At 49.9% G+C, this 17514-nt stretch overlaps 1 protein-coding gene across 11 annotated transcripts in view; it reads right to left on the bottom strand.

Annotated features, from left to right (window-relative positions):
• Positions 1-1379: 1379 nt before the first annotated feature.
• Positions 1380-17514, bottom strand: part of MLH1 (mutL homolog 1) — a 44563-nt gene continuing 28428 nt past the window's right edge. For 8 of the 11 annotated variants that reach the window (XR_016232943.1, XM_070072959.1, XM_089331338.1 and 5 more), the window contains 6 exons: positions 10486-10594; positions 8570-8633; positions 4871-5035; positions 3948-4040; positions 3641-3754; positions 2301-2632 (listed from right to left, as the gene is read on the bottom strand). Coding sequence is in view for 8 of the 11 variants with exons in the window: in XM_070072959.1 (XP_069929060.1) it covers positions 2465-2632; positions 3641-3754; positions 3948-4040; positions 4871-5035; positions 8570-8633; positions 10486-10594 (713 nt within the window). In the remaining 3 variants the exon portion in view is untranslated. Of the gene's footprint in view, positions 2633-3640; positions 3755-3947; positions 4041-4870; positions 5036-8569; positions 8634-10485; positions 10595-17514 lie in introns of all 11 variants that reach the window. The other 3 variants (XR_011388278.2, XR_016232944.1, XM_002716167.6) reach the window with 2 other exon arrangements.

Genomic DNA, 17514 nt, shown 5'->3' with positions numbered 1-17514 from the left:
TAGGCCACTTTGGTCTCACCGATAACAGCAGTGGGGGTCTGGGACTCACGGGGCCTGGTGAGGTTACCTGGGTCCCTCGCGTGCAGCCGTCCAGCAGCTTCCATGCATGGACCTGCTGGGATGGGTGGGGCACGCAGGTCACCCTGCCACTGTTTGTGGGCCTGATACTTGCTCCAAGATGGGTGGAGTTCATAGACCCTTCAGTGCACAGAGCACTGGCCACTGTGCATGCAAGCGCCTGAAGGTGCAGGACCAGGTGGTGCTGGGATGGACAGGGCATGCAGACCCTTGTCACTGTGAGGGCATGAGGATGCAGGACCCGGACCCTTGGCTGCTGTCCTGTGAAGCCCTGAAGCTACAGAAGCGGCCTTGATGCCCTCCGAGCTGGTCTGAGAGGGTACAAAGCTCTTAGCAGCAGTGGGCAGACGCGGCTGAGGATACGGGACTCCTGACAGGAAACCCTGGTGTGCACAAATGGGCTCCAAGGCAGAGTAACGACCTGGCCGGCAGCCGAGCGAGTGGGGGGTGGCGTGAGGGGTGGCTCTGGTCTGAGCGGCAGATGCTTCTACTCTGGTCCTGAGGCAGGATCCCCTTGCTGTTCTTCATCCGGTCCCCTGCAGTGCAGAGCCCGGCCACGCGAGGGCGTCACGGTGGCTCTACCAGGTCCAAGGCCACGTGGCGTGGGAGAATGTCGGGGCCCTGGGGATGGGTTCTGCAGAGGCCACCATCTGCTGGGAGCTTGCAGACGCCGGCCGTGACGGCTTCCTCAGGATGTGCCCGCCACCGCCGGCTCTCTGCAGGCTGCGGGGGTTTTCACAAGGGCTTGCGCTGGATCCATACAGGGCTGGGCCTGTGCGTCGTGCCGCGGCCAGGACTGCCCAGTGGAGTGAGCGCGTGGGCTCCGTGCGGCTCTCCTCCGTCTGCCCTTTCCTCTGCAACGAGCCCGCCGCCAGCTGTGGGGCCGTGTCCTGGGGGCCCAGCGGCTCTGCTCCTGCTGCCGCCCCAGTCTCTGTCCTGCCAGCTTCCTCGTCCTCCCTCCTGAGCCCCGGCGCTCGTCCTCGGGCGCTCACCTCGACACGCAGCGGTTTGCTGGCGGGGGCTTGTCTGTGGAGGTGGCCGTGAGTGCTGGGTACCTCCACTGCATCAGCTCTGAAGTCCCCTGGAAACCTGTTTCTCTTGAGGCTTGTGGCATTCAGCCACTATCAGCGTGGGCTAATTTAAAGATGATTCCAGTTACAGAGTGCATGAAGACTGTTCCTTCCCTCAGGGTTTCCCACAGTAAATTATCTTCACTATGGAAGATACTAACAGAGCATCAATTCAAGCTTTCTGAACAGTAAATACAGTGAATGTCATCGGAAACTCTTGTTCTCCAGGACTCTTTTTTAAGATTTATTTATTTTATTTGAAAGGCAGAGTTAGTTACAGAGACAGAGACAGAGAGGTCTTCCATCTGCTGGTTCACTCCCAAATGGGCTAGAATGGCCGGAGCTATGCCGATCTGAAGCCAGGAGCCAGGACCTTCCTCCAGGTCTCCTAGACAGGTGCAGGGGCCCCAAGGACTTGGGCCATCTTCCACTGTTTCCCAGGCCACAGCAGGGAGCTGGAGAAACCAGGACTCAAACCAGAGCCCATATGGGATGTTGGTGCAACAGGCAGAGGCTTAAATCTTTGCCACAGCACTGGCCCCAGTTCAGGACCTTTTAAGAAGCATTTGAAGTGACAATATATATCATCTGATGAGAGAAATTCACCAAAATATAGACCGAATCAGATCACAGCATGATCTAGGACATCTTCAAGACCCTTTCAGAATTCTTCACGGCACTTGTATAAAAACTCATATGCCGGCCGGCCCCACGGCTCACTAGGCTAATCCTCCGCTTGCGGCGCCGGCACCCCGGGTTCTAGTCTGAGTTGGGGCACCAGATTCTGTCCCAGTTGCCCCTCTTCCAGGCCAGCTCTCTGCTGTGGCCCGGGAGGGCAGTGGAGGATGGCCCAAGTGCTTGGGTACCTGCACCTGCATGGGAGACCGGGAGGAAGCACCTGGCTCCTGGCTTCAGATCAGCACAGTGCACCGGCTGTAGTGGCCATTTTGGGGGTGAACCAACAGAAGGAAGACCTTTCTCTCTGTCCCTCTCTCTGTCTAACTCTGCCTGTTAAAAACAAAACAAAACAAAACAAAAAACAAAACAAAACAAAACAAAAAAACACCTCATATGCCTAGGAGGCTTTGGAATTTCTTTTGGGATAGTTCAACCCCATCAAGTGTGCCTTAGGAGAAAGGTGTTCTAGAAAACTTGCATGTGCAGTGAACTTTAATCAGAAGCCATGTTAGGACACACCTGACTGTTTGTTTATAGTGGATCACCAAGCGTGAAGGAGCACTGCCCGTCTTCAGCCTTCTGTCCCAATGCAGCACGAGGACAGAGAGAACCCAGCCCAGAGGTCACCATGCGCCAACTCAGCACCTCTCAAAGACTCTGTATAGGTCGGGCAGGTTAGCGAGCTGCAGGATGTTTCCGTCCTCCGTGAAGTGTTTCGGGGGCAGCAGGTGGGAGCGGAAGGCCTTGTACACGACGTGTTCCACGGTCCACTTCCAGGAGTTCACGCTGGAGCCAGCGGCTTTGCTCTGGAAAACAGCACCGGGCCTCATGAGTCTCTGCACGGCACCAGCACACACTGGCCAACGGGCAAGGCGCCTCGTGGGCCCGCCTCTCGGGGATGCACAGGTTCTGAAGAAGCCACTGCTCCAGTGTGACAAGATCTGACCTGATCTTGGATCCTCACTCATGTCTGATCGCAACGGTAGGCAGTGCCTCATCTCATCTCTCAACCGGGGTGTTTCCCACAAGGCTCCACACAGGTGAGAGAGGAAAATAAACACGAGGATTACTGGGTCATCATCCCCACGTCCAGCCTCAGTGGTGTCACATACGAGAAAACGTTTTCTCATCTCCCTGCTTTGCTCGAGGTCCATTTCTCCAGTCCAGCGAGACAGCAGGGGGCGGGGTGAGGGTGCGCTGCCCTGCTGCTCCGCGGCCACGGGGAGCTTCCTAAAAGGACTTCGGCCCTCGGAGCTCGAGCCTGGAATCCCCGCTCGCCGCTGTGGGCCAGCAGCCCGAGCCCCCACCGGTGAGTGCAGCGTCCCACCTCGCCGCAGAGCGCGGCTGCAGCAGCGGCTGAGGTGGGGAGACAGGTGGCTCCGTGTCGACTCTGAGGCACTCCAACCCCCTTCACCCCTGAGGAGCACCGTCGCCTAAGAGCCCTGGCTCTGTCAAGCTGCCTGCGAGGCTGAGTGACACAGCCTTGTTTCCACAAGTGGGTGGGCACAGAGTGAGGACAGCTAAGCAGACGGAGGACAGAATCTGAAGACCCGAAGACGGGCCGCAGGGGGAGGAGGGACCCATCGGCCTGGACGACCCGGCTCCCTCTCGTTCTCCCTGGGGAGGCATCGACCATTTCTGATTGCGCTGCGGAGGTACGTTCTTGAACAGAAGGGAGTAGAACTCATGAATAGAAGCTGGCCCCTGTCTTTGAACCTGGTACCATATGGACAGTGAACCCGGCATCTGGAGGTCAACCTCCGGGTTGCATGGGGCCCTCCCAGTCCTGGGGTGCAGGGAACATCCCACGGTACCTGCTGGCCTGACAGGGTCGACTCCTCAGATATGTACTGCTTGCGGACCGAGTAGAACATAGCACATTCTTTACTGAGGCTCTCAAAGCATTCCTTTTCTTCATCCCAGTTCACCTGGTCCAAAGAATCAATACCTCAGGATGGGTCCATTTTCATTTCTGAATAGCAGTCAGACTACTTAAAGCCAGAAACCTAACTCTGACTTTTGAAGCCTTCAGGCTGTGCTGGCAGTGACCCGGCAGGACTGCAGCGGCAGGTGTGATCCCGTGCCCTCTGCCCTGCGCCCTGCCCATGCCCGCTTGCTCACCTCAGTGGCCAGTCGAAGGATGAAGAGGGGCAGGCCCTCCAGAGGGGGCACATAGTTGTCGATCAGCAGGGGTAATCCAGTGAGGTTCCCTTCCTGACAAGGAGACAAGAAACAACGCTGTGAAACCAATTCAAACAAATGGCACTTGTCCAATGCCGCGTCAGGCCTGTGCTCAGAGCTGGCACTCTGGGTGACAAAGCGCGTGCTGGGCACGGAGGGCGGAAGGACCAAGTACTTCAAAGGAATGCTCAGCCTAGTGTGTTGCAACATAGCCTTTCCTTTCGACCACGAAACCCAAGACAGAAAAGCCCCAGAGGTCAGGGGGAGAGGAGGAAGAGAAAGCAAGTGGCACAGTGTACTTCCTGCAGCCTGCAGGGACTGTGGGCCCGGGGCTCCCTGGTGTCCAGGGCTCTCAGCTTGGGAAAAGCAGTGGACACGAATGGACGACAGTACACTGTGTAGTCTAGATCCAAGGGGGGTATACAAGGATGTCGCCCATGTCAGCAGAGCTTCTGAAGGGAGGCCAGGCCTCCTGGCCCTGATCCTGACGTGGACTCATATTTGAAGGACACAACAGAGGTATAGGAATGGCTGTTGGGGCCGGCATTTTGACATGCTGGGCAAAGCCACTGGACGCAATGCCAGCATTCCACACGGGCACTGGCGTGAGTCCCAGCTGTTCCACCTCTGACCCAGCTCCCTGCTACGGCCCAGGAAAGGCAGTGGGAGATGGCCCCAGTGTTTGGGCCGGATACCCACGTGGGAGACAGCTGCAGCCACTGGCGCCTAGCTTTGGCCTGACCCGGTCCTGGCCATTACAGCCATCTGGGGAGTGAACCAGTGGACGGAAGACCTCTCTCTCTCTCCAACTCTAAATTCCACATAAATACATAAATAAATCTTAAAAGCACTGGCTTTCCCACCTCGTCAATTTCCAGGGAAAAGTAGTCTGCAAGCATCTCGGCCTTCTTCTTGAGGAACTCCACGATGTACTCGGCGAGCCCCTCCTTGGGGCCATCCTCCTCCGTCCAGCCACTCTCAGGACTGTCCAAGGCCAGCATGGCGAGGTCAAAGAGCGGAGCCGGCTCCTGGGGGAGCAAGGACGGTGGGCAGTGAGCCTTCGCTAGAATGTGCAATGACGCCGTTTTGAGAAGAGAGGCGGCGGCCGCGGACGACACTCGCTCCCCACGCCCGCGAAGGCAGGCTGAACGGTGCATGCCAAGCCCACTTCTCCTCCCAGTGGCCGCTGCAGGGGCCAGGGGGACTGAAAGCTTGCTCATCCGGTGGGAAGGCTGAGGTCGTGGAAGGTACTCTGCGTCTCTTCCAGGACTCCGTTTCACATATCTAGAACAGATCATTTTTGCCCTTTGCCTCACTCGTAGGGGAGGGAGACTAAGAAGTTAAATTGAGTAACATTTCAAGAAATTCTGGTGAGGAAAGACTGGAATCTACAGTGAAGAACAACACGCCCGGGCTCCTCTTCTCACGCTGTTACTACGGTCATGCTGTATCACGCCACAGACCCACACAGCACATTGTTAACATTTTCACAGTAGGAGTCAAAGGGTCATGAGAAACCCAAGGCTTATGCATCCAGTAACAGCTTTAAAATACAGAAAGTGGGGCTGCCTGCAGTGCTGGCATCCTATATGGATGGCCCCACTTCTGATCTAGCTCTCTGCTGTGGCCTGGGAGAGCAGTGGAAGATGGCCCAAGTCCTTGGGCCCCTGCACCCGCATGGGAGACCTGGAAGAAGCTCCTGGCTCCTGGCTGCAGATCGGCACAGCTCCAGCTGTTGCAGCCAATTGGGGAGTGAACCAGAGGATGAAGACTTTCTCTCTCTCTCTCTCTGCCTCTCCTTCTCTCTCTGTGTAACTCTTTCAAATAAATAAATAAATCTAAAAAAAAAAAATGAAGTAAAGAATTTTAAAGAGAAATAGGCAAATTCACAATTAACAGCTAACGATTTCAATATACCTTTTCTCAGTAATTGATAAAACAAGAAGAAAATGAGTAGAGAGAGATTTGGGCATCACTATCAACTTGATACACCTGACATTTATAGAGCCTTCTAGTCAAGATCAGAATACAAATTCATTTCAGGTACTCCAGGAACGTTACTCACAAGGATACACTCTGGGCCAGGAAACAAGTCTCAGGTGTAAAAGGATTCAAGTATTTTGGTTCTCTGACCAAAATAAATTAGAAATCAGTAACAGATAGCTGGAAAATCCCCAAGAGATAGGAAACTAAGTATTACAGTTAAAAAAATCCATTTTAAAAATCCTGATTTATTTTTTCTGCATACTTTTAAGAAGAAATCAAAAGAGAAATTAATGAATGGGGTATCTGGCACAGTGGGATGCACACAGCCCATGAGGTGTACAGTATCAGAGTGCCTGGGTTCGAGTTTCGGCTCCACCCAACAGATCTATGAATATTAAAAGAACCAGAACTACTATGAACAACTTAAGGCAATAAGTCCAAAAACTTAGAAAAAAAAAGCCAAAAACAAAAACAAAACAAAAACCTTGTGCAAGAAGAAACAGAACTTGAATAGTCCTATACCCATTAAAGAAGCTGAGTTTGCTGTTAAAATCTCCCCATGAGTCATCCCTAAGCCCAGATGGCTTTGCTGGTGAAGTCTATCCAGCAACAAGGAATAAAGAACACCAATTCTATGCCAACTCTCTCATAAAACGGAAAAGCAGGGGACGCTCCCCAGCCCACTGTGTGAGGCCAGTACTGCCTTGATACTAAGGCCACACAAATGTAAGGAAACATGTTTATGAACATGATGCTTATTAAAACATAAACACTATAAGCAAAATTTGAGCAAACTAAATCCATAACACATTAAAAAGATAATGCACATCATGACCATGCATGGTTTCATCTTAGGATGTAAATTGGTTTAACATGAAAATCAGAATAATTCACTATATTAACAAATAAAAACAAAAATTGTATGATCTCAATAGATGGAAAAAAAGCATTTGAAAAAAAACCAGCATCCATTCCTAAACAAACACCCCAAGCACACAACAGAAGGGGCTCCCTCAGCATCTACATGACTCTGTCTTTGCATATCTAATGGTGAAAGTCTTCACACTTTCCCTTAAGATCAGGAAAAAGGGAAGAATTTCCATCCTTATCACTCTGTTCAACATTGTACTGGAGGGTGTAGGTAGTGCAATCAACCAAGAAAACAAAATCAAAACTCATCCAGGATTGTATGGAAAGTAAAGGGGAAGTAAAGCTACCTTAGTCTCAGAAGACATGATCATCTGTGCAGAAAAATCTAACAGAATCTACAAAAAACTGCTCGAGTTAATGAGTGCAGCAAGATTGCAAGATACATGTACTTCTTTTAAAAAAACACAAAGGCAGAGTTAGAGAGAGAGGGAGAGACTGATGCACTCCCCACATGGCTGCAACAGCCAGGTCCTGGCAGGCTGAAGTCAGGAGCCTGGCGCTCCATGTGGGTCCCACAGGTGGATGGCAAGGACTTGGGCCATCCTCCAGTGCTTTCTCAGGAGCGTCACCAGGGAGCTGGATCGGGAGTAGAGCAGCCGGGACTCAAACTGGTGCCCATATGGAATGGTGGTATTGCAGGCGGTGGCTTAACCCACTATGCCATAATGCCAGCCCCGAAAATGTGTATTTCTACATACTAGCAATAAACAACTGAAAATTGAAATTAAAACAATGCCATTTACAACAGCATAAAAAATATGAAATCTTGGCCGGCGCTGCGGCTCACTAGGCTAATCCTCTGCCTAGCGGCGCCGGCACACCGGGTTCTAGTCCCGGTCGGGGCACCAGATTCTGTCCCGGTTGCCCCTCTTCCAGGCCAGCCCTCTGCTGTGGCCAGGGAGTGCAGTGGAGGATGGCCCAGGTGCTTGGGCCCTGCACCCCATGGGAGACCAGGAAAAGCACCTGGCTCCTGGCTCCTGCCATCGGATCAGCGCGGTGCGCCGGCCGCAGCGCGCTGGCCGCGGCGGCCATTGGAGGGTGAACCAACGGCAAAGGAAGACCTTTCTCTCTGTCTCTCTCTCTCACTGTCCACTCTGCCTGTCAAAAAAAAAAAAAAAAAAAAAAAAAAGAAATCTTAAGGCATAATCCTAAAAAAGGATTTTATCTTCATGTTGACCTACAGATTCAACACAAACCCTAGCAAAATCTCAGCAGGCTTTTTTTGCAGAGTTAGGTCACATGAAAAAAGTAGCTATGCAACTATATTGGCAGTATGATATTTACTCTAAATTAAAAGCAGGCATTGAAATGTCTTAGAAGAAATGGGCTAAAATTGTTAGTGGGGTTGTGTCTGGACCACAGCTTCAAGGAATGTTTATTTTTATCTCTTTCCAAGTTTTCTTATGTGGATATGGATTAATTTCCACGGCAGTCATTTGTGTATGGTGGCTATTAAATGACTATCTGGCTAAAAAGTATAAAACATTATTAAAGATACCTTCATGTAGACATCATATGACACCGAAACTATTCTAAGCATATTTAGAAACCTTCAATATTCTTCAAATAAGATATGAATGTTGAGCCATTTTGTTCAGAAATGCCCAGTAGTGGAAGTTTCGGAAGTTAGAAGGAGATAAACTTACCGATAATCTCAGAACACCAAAATTGGCAAAATCATAAATGAGTATCTGGTAGAACAGCTCTTCACTGAAAATAAAGAGAAAATGACTAAGGCAAGGCTGAAACCAGGCTTGGGAGCCAAGCAACAGGGACACAGAAAGAGAGAAGACCCCCGAAACACGGGTGGGACACACGTGCTTCTGCCTGCCTGTGGGAACCGGTCAACAGTGGAACAAGAAGTCTTACTCCTCCAAGAGCTAGGAGTCCAATGTCAGCTCCAGCCAGGGCTTTGGGTGAGCCGTCCTAGGACCAGGTCTGGCCTGCTATAACCCATGCCCTGGTCCTGCCTCTCTGGGACTGATCTCAGTGGTTTCTGACACCCTGGAGTGAAATTTTGAGAAGTTATTTGATTCACCCCTCCCCTTCCCTATTTACAAAGAATCCTATAGCTCAACTTTTTTATAACTCACCATTAAAAATTACATGGAACAGTACAATGAGAGCAGGAATTGTCCTAAATAATCACAAGTGGACATAAGGCCAAATTATCCTACACGGACACGTGGGTGTAGGATGACGCACTGGCTGGCAGCTGTGGAGTACACAATGTGTTGAACTACTTACAAAACCACAGAATTGGAGTATGCCCCATTTATACGGTACTTTATAGTTCTTCAAACAATCTGAATCTTATAGTTGTGGCTTCACAACTTTCCATTCATCAAAGCCTGCATTACGGTGGGAAAACAGGCCCCCAGTTATGGCCTGGCTGCATGTCAGTGAGCAAAGTGGCAGAGGAAGGAGCTGAACGTAGACTGGACTCTGACCCTGGTTCTCTCCCTAGGATTTTCACTGTCTTACCGGGAAATCACTCACATTTACTAACAGCTGTAACCCTGGGACTGGCCTGGATTTCTATTTGGGATATGAAAGAATCTGAATGCAAGTGTCATCTGGAGCCTTGGAAGCCACACATTTAGAAGAGCAACGGAGTAGAATTCCCAACAGATGAGCGACAGCTCACTATCCAAGCCTAAGGATCCTAAACACACAAAGCGGAGCTTGAACACAGAAGCACAACTGGGTTTCCAAGCCTAGGAGAATGAGTTCTGAATATCCGAGGAGGGATGTGTGTCAGGAAGGGGCAGCTTCCACGTTCAGGGATGCTCCCATGAATCCACACAGTGGCTGCCCCGCTCAAAGGGCCAGGCAGCACTCTAAGGCCACAGCCAGCCGGCAGGGCAGGAGTCCGCAGAGAAGGAAGCGTGTTTCAGCTTCCTCCCAGATGCGCTACTGTTTCAAGGACACATTACCAGGGGTTGGAGACCCAAGAGGAGCTTACCACCCAGGTCCCTGCAAACAGTCGGCAGGAAAGTCACCACCTATGCACTGTGCAGATGGCACTGCTGGGGTCTCCCCTGCCTGGGCTAATCAACCCCCATGGCTCTGGTGGCTGGAGGAAGCCTGTGCCATATTCTCAACACTGGGAGAGGAAACAAAGCATCAAGTCCCTTCTCTTGTGTCTCCCACAGTACTTGGTGCACTCAGCAGATTCTAGAATTCTCCAGCACCTCGAAGCCCTCAATACCTGTGAACACCAAGCACCTACCAAGGAGAGGCTTCTCAGGGTATTTCTTCTTTTCATTCTTTTTCCTTACCCCCTCACCCCAGATTGTTATTTCTTACACACTCAGAGTCCTGCAGGCCAAGCAGTGCTACCCCAACTGACACATGCGAAACCTGAGACCTGCTTAGGACAGTAACTCGTCCACGGTCAGGCACACGGGATACAGCTGAACCTAGGTCTGAAGCCACGCCTGTCTGACTGCGAAGCCTATGTCCTTTGTAACTCACATCATGTTCCCTCCAGCTCTGCATGCTCGTGTCCTTGACACAGTCTTCTCACGGCTTGGCTTTCTTCACACTCTCACTCACTCACCTCAGTTTGGTGGTGTTGAGAAGGTACAGCTTGGTCTGATGCTGCGCCAGGGCCCACTGAGGATTCACACAGCCCACGAAGGAGGAGTCACGCAGCATCTCCCGGAGAGCTGGAAAACACACACCCTGGTAAGACGCCGTCCTAGCAGCACCGCTCCACCGTCCCACACGCCACGCAGGAGCCGCCAAGCACGCAAGGTGCCTGCAGAAGACAGACAAATATCTTCTTGATGGCACAATACTTTCTTTTGTTAAAGATTATTTGGAAGTCAGAGTTAGGGAGGGAGGGAGGGAGGGAGGGAGGGAGGGAGGGAGGGAGGGAGAGAGAGAGTCATCTGGGGAGTGAACCAGCAGATGGAAGACTTCTCTCTGTCTTTGCCTCTGCCTCTTTGTGGCTCTGCCTCTCAAATAAATTTTTTTAAAAAAATTAATTTATTTGAAAGTCAGAATTACACATATAAATACAGGAGGAGATAAAGAGAGAAAGAGAGACAGAAAGACAGGAGACTACTGTGCCCAGTGCTCAGCCTACCCCCTCTTAAAGGGCAGCAGGCCAGATGGCCACCCTGAGGCACCCCTGAGAGTGTGTAACCACAGTCTGGTCCTCACACGGTTCTGCAGCTGGTCTGTGGGAGCCAGGTGCCTGAAAGCCGGAAGTGGATGCCGAGCTGAGATAGATACTAGGCCTGACTGTTCCCGCAGGGCCCTGGGTAGAATCAAATGCAATTCTCTCTAGAGAAGTTCATCTTCGATCCAGGCTTAAATAACCCTCCATAGATGAAGTACCCCTACCTAGCAATCAAAAAGTGACAAAGAAACAAAGCATCAAGAACTAGAATACAGAAGAAACCTCAGAGTGAGAGCTGCAAAGGTTCTAGAGATAAGCGTCAGACCAGGACACAAGAGAAGCCTGCACAGTGTGCGCGACAGGCAGTGACCCTGAGCGCAAGCAGCAGGGCCCAAGATTCCCAAAAAGGCAAACAGACCTTCTGAAAATGAAGAAGCTAATAACCAAGACTTGAACCAGACTGAACATACCAGACAAAGCTGGCACCATGCAGCAGAGAGGCAAAGAGATGGAAACTATGAAGACAGCTTACATGACCTGAGCGATAATAACGAGGGCAGTTCTAAAAGTTCACGGAGACAGAATTAAAAGATGAGTTTATTTTGGTGCAAAAAATTTTGAAATCCATGCATACTTTATTCATAATGCGCTTTCCATGAACTTTTTGAAGACCCCTCCTATTTGTTCCAGAAAAGGCAGGAGCTCTGGTGTTTGATGTGTCCGCAGACCAAACACCTGAGAACACTCCTGAGCGATGGAGGATGTCGCGTCTCAGCTCCAGGAAACCCACAGGACCCACATCTGCTCGTCACTGCAGGGTATTTCAAAAAAGATCTCAAAAGCACCCAGAAGAAAAGACAGGTCATCCACTGGGTCATAAAATAAAAGACTGAAGGCTGGATTTTCCACAGCAATAGCAGAAATCAGAAAATGATAGGAAAATACTCTTAATGCACTAGGAAAAAATAACTGTCAAATTTAAAACTCAACCAAAATATTTTTTAAAGTAAGAGTGAATTAGAGGGCCAGCACTGTAGTGCAGCGGGTAGAGCCGCCACCTGTGACACCAGCATCCCATATGAATACGTCTGTGTCCCAAATGTTCTGCTTCTGATCCAGCTCCCTGTTACTGTGTCCGGGAAAGCAGCAGAAGATGGCCCAATTGTTTGGGCCACTGCCACCCATGTGGGAACCCTGGATGAAGCTCCTGGCTGTGGTGTGGGTCGGCCCTGGCCGTTGTAGCCATCTGTGGAGGGAACCAGTGGCTACAGGATATTTCCCTCTCTCTTGTGTGTCTCTACTTCTCTCTAACTGACTTTCAAATCAATCAATCTATCTTAAAAAAAGAGTGAATTAGACAAAGCAAAATTCAGTTTGCCACTGTTATTATCTGAATGTTTTGGTCCTCCCAAATTTCATATGTTGAAATCTTAACTCTCAATGTGATAGTATTAGGAAGTGGGCCTTGAGGAGGTGGTTAGCTTTCCCTCATGACTGGGATCAGAGCCCATATGAGAGACCTCAGAGAGCTGGCTAGCTCCGTCTACTATGTAAGGATGCTGCTAACAGGTGCCACCCATGAGGAATCGTGCCTTCACCAGACACAGAATCTGTCAGCACCTTGACTGTTGCTACTAGAACTGTGAGAGATGAATTTTTTTTTAAAAAAATTAAGCATTTGAGCCATCTTCCACTGCTTTCCCAGGCCATATCAGAGAGCTGGATCAGAAGAGGAGCAGCTGGGACATGAAACAGTGCCAGAGATGCCAGGGCCCTAGGTGGGGGCTTAGCCTACTATGCCAGAGTTGCCCTGAGAGATGAGTTTTGATTGTTTGTAAGCCACTCAGTCTATGGTGCTTTGTTACAGCAGGACCAAAGGTGAAGAGAGCCATCAAAGGCCCCAAGAAAGGTCTAAAGGAAGGAATTAAGACCAAAAATATGACAATACCAACATATTATGGAACAATTAGATAGTTACATGGCAACTGTGAATCTAACACCCCCCCCCCCCACACACACACATACAAAATCAATTCCAGGTGGCCTAGTGACTTCCATACAAGCCTTTTAAGAAACATTATGAGCATATCTAAAATTATCCAAGAATCAGGAAGAATTTCTTAAGATAAAAAGGAAACTGTAAAGAACAATTGATAAAAATCTGCTTATATTATACCAAGTAATTTCTTATTCGTAAAACAAGTGTTTCTAAGAGAAAGCTACCAGATGAGCACAAAACTGGAGGAAGATATTTTCATGTGCCGGCGCCGTGGCTCAATAGGCTAATCCTCCGCCTTGCGGCGCCAGCACACCGGGTTCTAGTCCCGGTCGGGGCACCAGATTCTGTCCTGGTTGCCCCTCTTCTAGGCCAGCTCTCTGCTATGGCCCAGGAGTGCAGTGGAGGATGGCCCAAGTGTTTGGGCCCTGCACCCCATGGGACACCAGGAGAAGCACCTAGCTCCTGGCTTCAGATCAGCGCAGCGCGTTGGCCATTGGAGGGTGAACCAATGGCAAAGGAAGACCTTTCTCTCTCTCTCACTGTCCACTCTGCCTGTCAAAAAAAAAAAAAAAAAAAGATATTTTCATGTAACTGGCAACTACCTAAAATATATAAAGAACTCCTAACATCACTCAGAAATATAAGAAACTCAACAGGAAAATGGACAGAAGTCTGGAATAGACACTTAATAGAAGGGGTTATATACTCAACTTTATCAATAACCAAGGAAATAGAAAACAAAAAAACTCCACCATCAGATATTGTTTCACAGAGGAAACGCAACTTCTCTACATTGCTGGTGGGAGTGTAATAAACACAGTCTGTCATTTAAAATTCTCTTAAATACAAACCCGGAGCCAACCCACTTATCAGCTCATGGCCAAGAAGAGGGACTGAAGCCACCTGAGTTCTCTGAATGTCTCCACAGAACCAGGCGCTCAGGAGGTGGAATCTAGGACCCAATGTAATCACAGCTACAGGTAACAAGATGGCTAGCACTCGGATCACAAGTTGTGTGTGTCTATACGAGGGATCTTCCAGAAGTTAAAGAAAATTACAAGTTTCCTTTGGTATAATAAAATTTTAAAATCCATGCACATGAGGGATTTTCAAAAATTCATGAAAAATACCTATCAAGAAACTAAACACGGATTTCAAAGGAATTTTTGCACCAAAATAAACTTTTAATTCCATTTTCCACAGACTTTCAAGTACCCTCATATGTAAAATACAGAAAACACTATATAATTCCATTTGTAACTAAAAAAAAAGCAGTAATACAAACATAGGTGGTAAAACTATAACAAAAAGGAGAGGCAGAATAATGACAAAATGTAGGCTAGCAGTTACCTCTGGGGGATGGAAACAGGACAGGGAAGAAGCATAGAGGAGCGAGGTGGAACTGAGGTTGCCAGCCCTTCCCTGGAGCCTCGCCTGGGCTGCAGCCTCTCCTGCACGGCCCGGAGGCCCCCCCCCCCCCCCCCCACGATGTGCACAGGAAAACACAGCTTCTCCAGTTTTGTTCCTTAGAACCGGCACTGGCTCAGCATAACCAATGTGGCTGCCAGCTGTGTCAATAACCTTTAGCTCATTCTAAGGTCATTATAATAAAAGGACCATGGCCTACACCACTATTCCCATCATGCACCTGAAGCCATGACACTTCTGAGATTTCCAAAAAGGGCAAGGGACAGGCAGCACTCATGCCCTGCCTCCTTGAATACTGAATTAAGCTCCACCCCAACACCACTCCCAGTGCCCCTCTGGTCGTGGGAAAGGGTGGCCTGAACCGTGGGGGGTACACTTCTCTCCAGAGAGCGTACTTTCCAGCTGCCCCACAGCAGAAGGTGAGGGGAACGCCCTGTTGTTAGCAGGCACAGGCCCCACGGGCATTCCCTGGCTTCTCCTGTAGATGCCACATACATGTTCTGGACATCTGTGGATGTTTCAGCATGTGTGGATATACTTTTGCATGTTGGTACTTCAAAAAATCCAGAGAGGCCAATGTTGTGGCACAGTAGGTTAAATACCGGCATCCCACATGGGTGCCTCTGGTTTCAGTCCTGGCTGCCCCACTTCCAATCCAGCTCCCTGCTCATGGCCTGGGAAAGCAGTAGAAGATGGTCCAAGTGTTTGGGCACCTGCACCCACATGGGAGACCCAGAAGAAGCTCCTGGCTCCTGGCTTCAGATTGACCGATCAGCTCTAGGCCAGCTTGCGGCCGTTGCGGCCATTTGGGGAGTAAACCAGCAGATGGAAAATCTCTCTGTTATCTCTGCCTCTCAAATAAATAAATACTTGAAAAAACAATCCATGGGAAAATGAAATTAAAAGGTAAGTTATTCTAGTGCAAATTTTAAAATTCATGCAGTTTTTTGATACGCGTTTCCATGACTGTTTTGGAGGCCTGGTACACATGTGCCTGTACTTCACACATGCACACGTATGTGTTTTACAAGGGGCAAGAAGGTGAAAGCAGGGCTGTGGGTCCGGGCACAGCAAGAAGCCTGTACGTCATGTCTTTAGTAAGGCTTTTTTTTTACGTTTGGGCAGCACAAGGGAGTTCTCTTTCGTTACGGAAGTTCTGAGACACCACCACCACCCCCACAGAAGGGAAGCACTTCTGCATTGGTAGAAGTGGGGTCCCCTTTGTTCTCACTGGGAACTCAATGTCTCCATAGGATGTTCTGTGTAGGCGAAAAATGATTATTTTAAAAGCTGGGGAACATCAAATAACCTTGAATAATGAGGCACTGGAGGGAAGAGAAAGCAGCGGGACCATTAGAACAAGGTCACAGGGTTTTACACGGGAGTGCTTGTGGACTGCTCAGACGCAGCCAGGCGACTGCACTGCAGCTCTGCCCAGCAGGGCGGGCAGGGAGGCGGCTGCCACTCACGGAGCCCAGGGCGTTTCTTCTCTGAGCCTCTTCACGGCCTCTCAGCGCAACTCAAAGGACCTGCACTGCACTCCTCCCCGAAACGCCCGCAGGGCACCAGACGTGTGTAGGTATTTACCTACCGTTCTGTGAGCAGCCAAGTGAGCCAAATCCTTGTGTGCTTCAGAGCCAAACCACACATCTGAGTTCATGACCAAGGCCCTGGGTCTCAGCACGCTGTCCTGAAGGAGCAAGCAAAGCCCAACTGGAAGGGCAGCCAGGCCTCTAGTTCCTGATGCCCACGGGCAGGCTACAAGCCTCCAAGCGCCCTGCTGGACGCTCTCCATGTCCTTCCTTCTACCTAGCACTGCAGCCCACTGTTAACCAAACGCTGCCCACAACACCATGGTATCCCTTAAGGGAGGGTCATGGCTTGCTTACTTTGACTTCTGCCTCTGGGCTTGGCACAGTGCATTTGTACACAGGTCTTGGGTGAAGTCTGCTGACCTGATCATGGACCAAGAGGAACCATCACCATGTACAGTATGCATACTTAGACCCAAGATATTCACCAAACACCAAGAAAATACAAGCTGTAGATTTCTGGAGACAAAAATGTTAAGTGGAGCTGGTGCTGTGGTATAGTGGGTAAAGCCACTGCCTATGGTGCCATATGGTTTTGAGTCACGGCTGCTCCGATCCAGCTCCTTACATCAGCCCGGCAAAGCAGCGGAGGATGGCCCAAGTCCTTGGACCCCTGCACCCACTTGAGAGACTCACAGAAGAAGCTCCTGGCTCCTGGCTTCGAATCGTTTCAGCTCCAGCTGTTGTGGCCATTTTGTGAGTGAACCAGAGGATAGAAAATCTCTTCCCGCCCCCCACCCAACCCCCGTAACTCTGCCTTTCAAGTAAATAAATAAATCTTTTTTTTTAAAAAAGTTAAGTATATTTTCCCATTGAAATGACAGCAAATATTTTAGCTTATCGCATTCCTCACTCCTGCTGATTAGATTAAACTACAGGACTAGCAATGGGTAACCCCTGAGATAAGGCTAATTCCACAGAAAGCTTATCTGAACCCTGGGCCTTCCGAAATTCATCTCATACAGTCACTGAAAGCGCATCTACCAGGGAAGGGAAGTCCAGCAGGCTCAAGAGAGTAGTCTGACTGGTGTTCAGCTGCAACCCTGCTACAACACCCATGCCATGGCTTCACCTCTCAATCCCTTGCTTCTTCAGCAAATAGCTACTAAGTTCTCAGGCCAGGCACCCAGGCTGAGGCAGTGAGCTCAAGACATGCTCCCCGCGGCTGGCAGGTAAAGCCTCCATCTGTGACACTGGCATCCCACATGGGTGCCAGTTTGAGTCCCGGCTGCTCCACTTCTGATCCAGCTCCCTGCTAATGGCCTGGGAAAAGCAGCAGAAGATGGTCCAAGTGCTTGGGCCCCTGCTACTCACGTGGCAGATCCAGAAATAACTCCTGGCTCCTGGCTTTGGCCTGGGCCAGCCCTGGCCATTGCGGCCATTTGGGGAGTGAACCAGCAGATGGAAGATCTTTCTGTCTCTCCCTGTAACTCTTTCAAATAA

Source organism: Oryctolagus cuniculus, chromosome 4 (assembly GCF_051225735.1).
Source record: "Oryctolagus cuniculus isolate XC-2025 breed Fujian yellow rabbit chromosome 4, ASM5122573v1, whole genome shotgun sequence".
Taxonomy (NCBI): Eukaryota; Metazoa; Chordata; class Mammalia; order Lagomorpha; family Leporidae; genus Oryctolagus; species Oryctolagus cuniculus.
The sequence above is the reverse complement of the archived record's forward strand: the minus strand, read 5'-3'. Positions and strand labels throughout refer to the sequence as shown.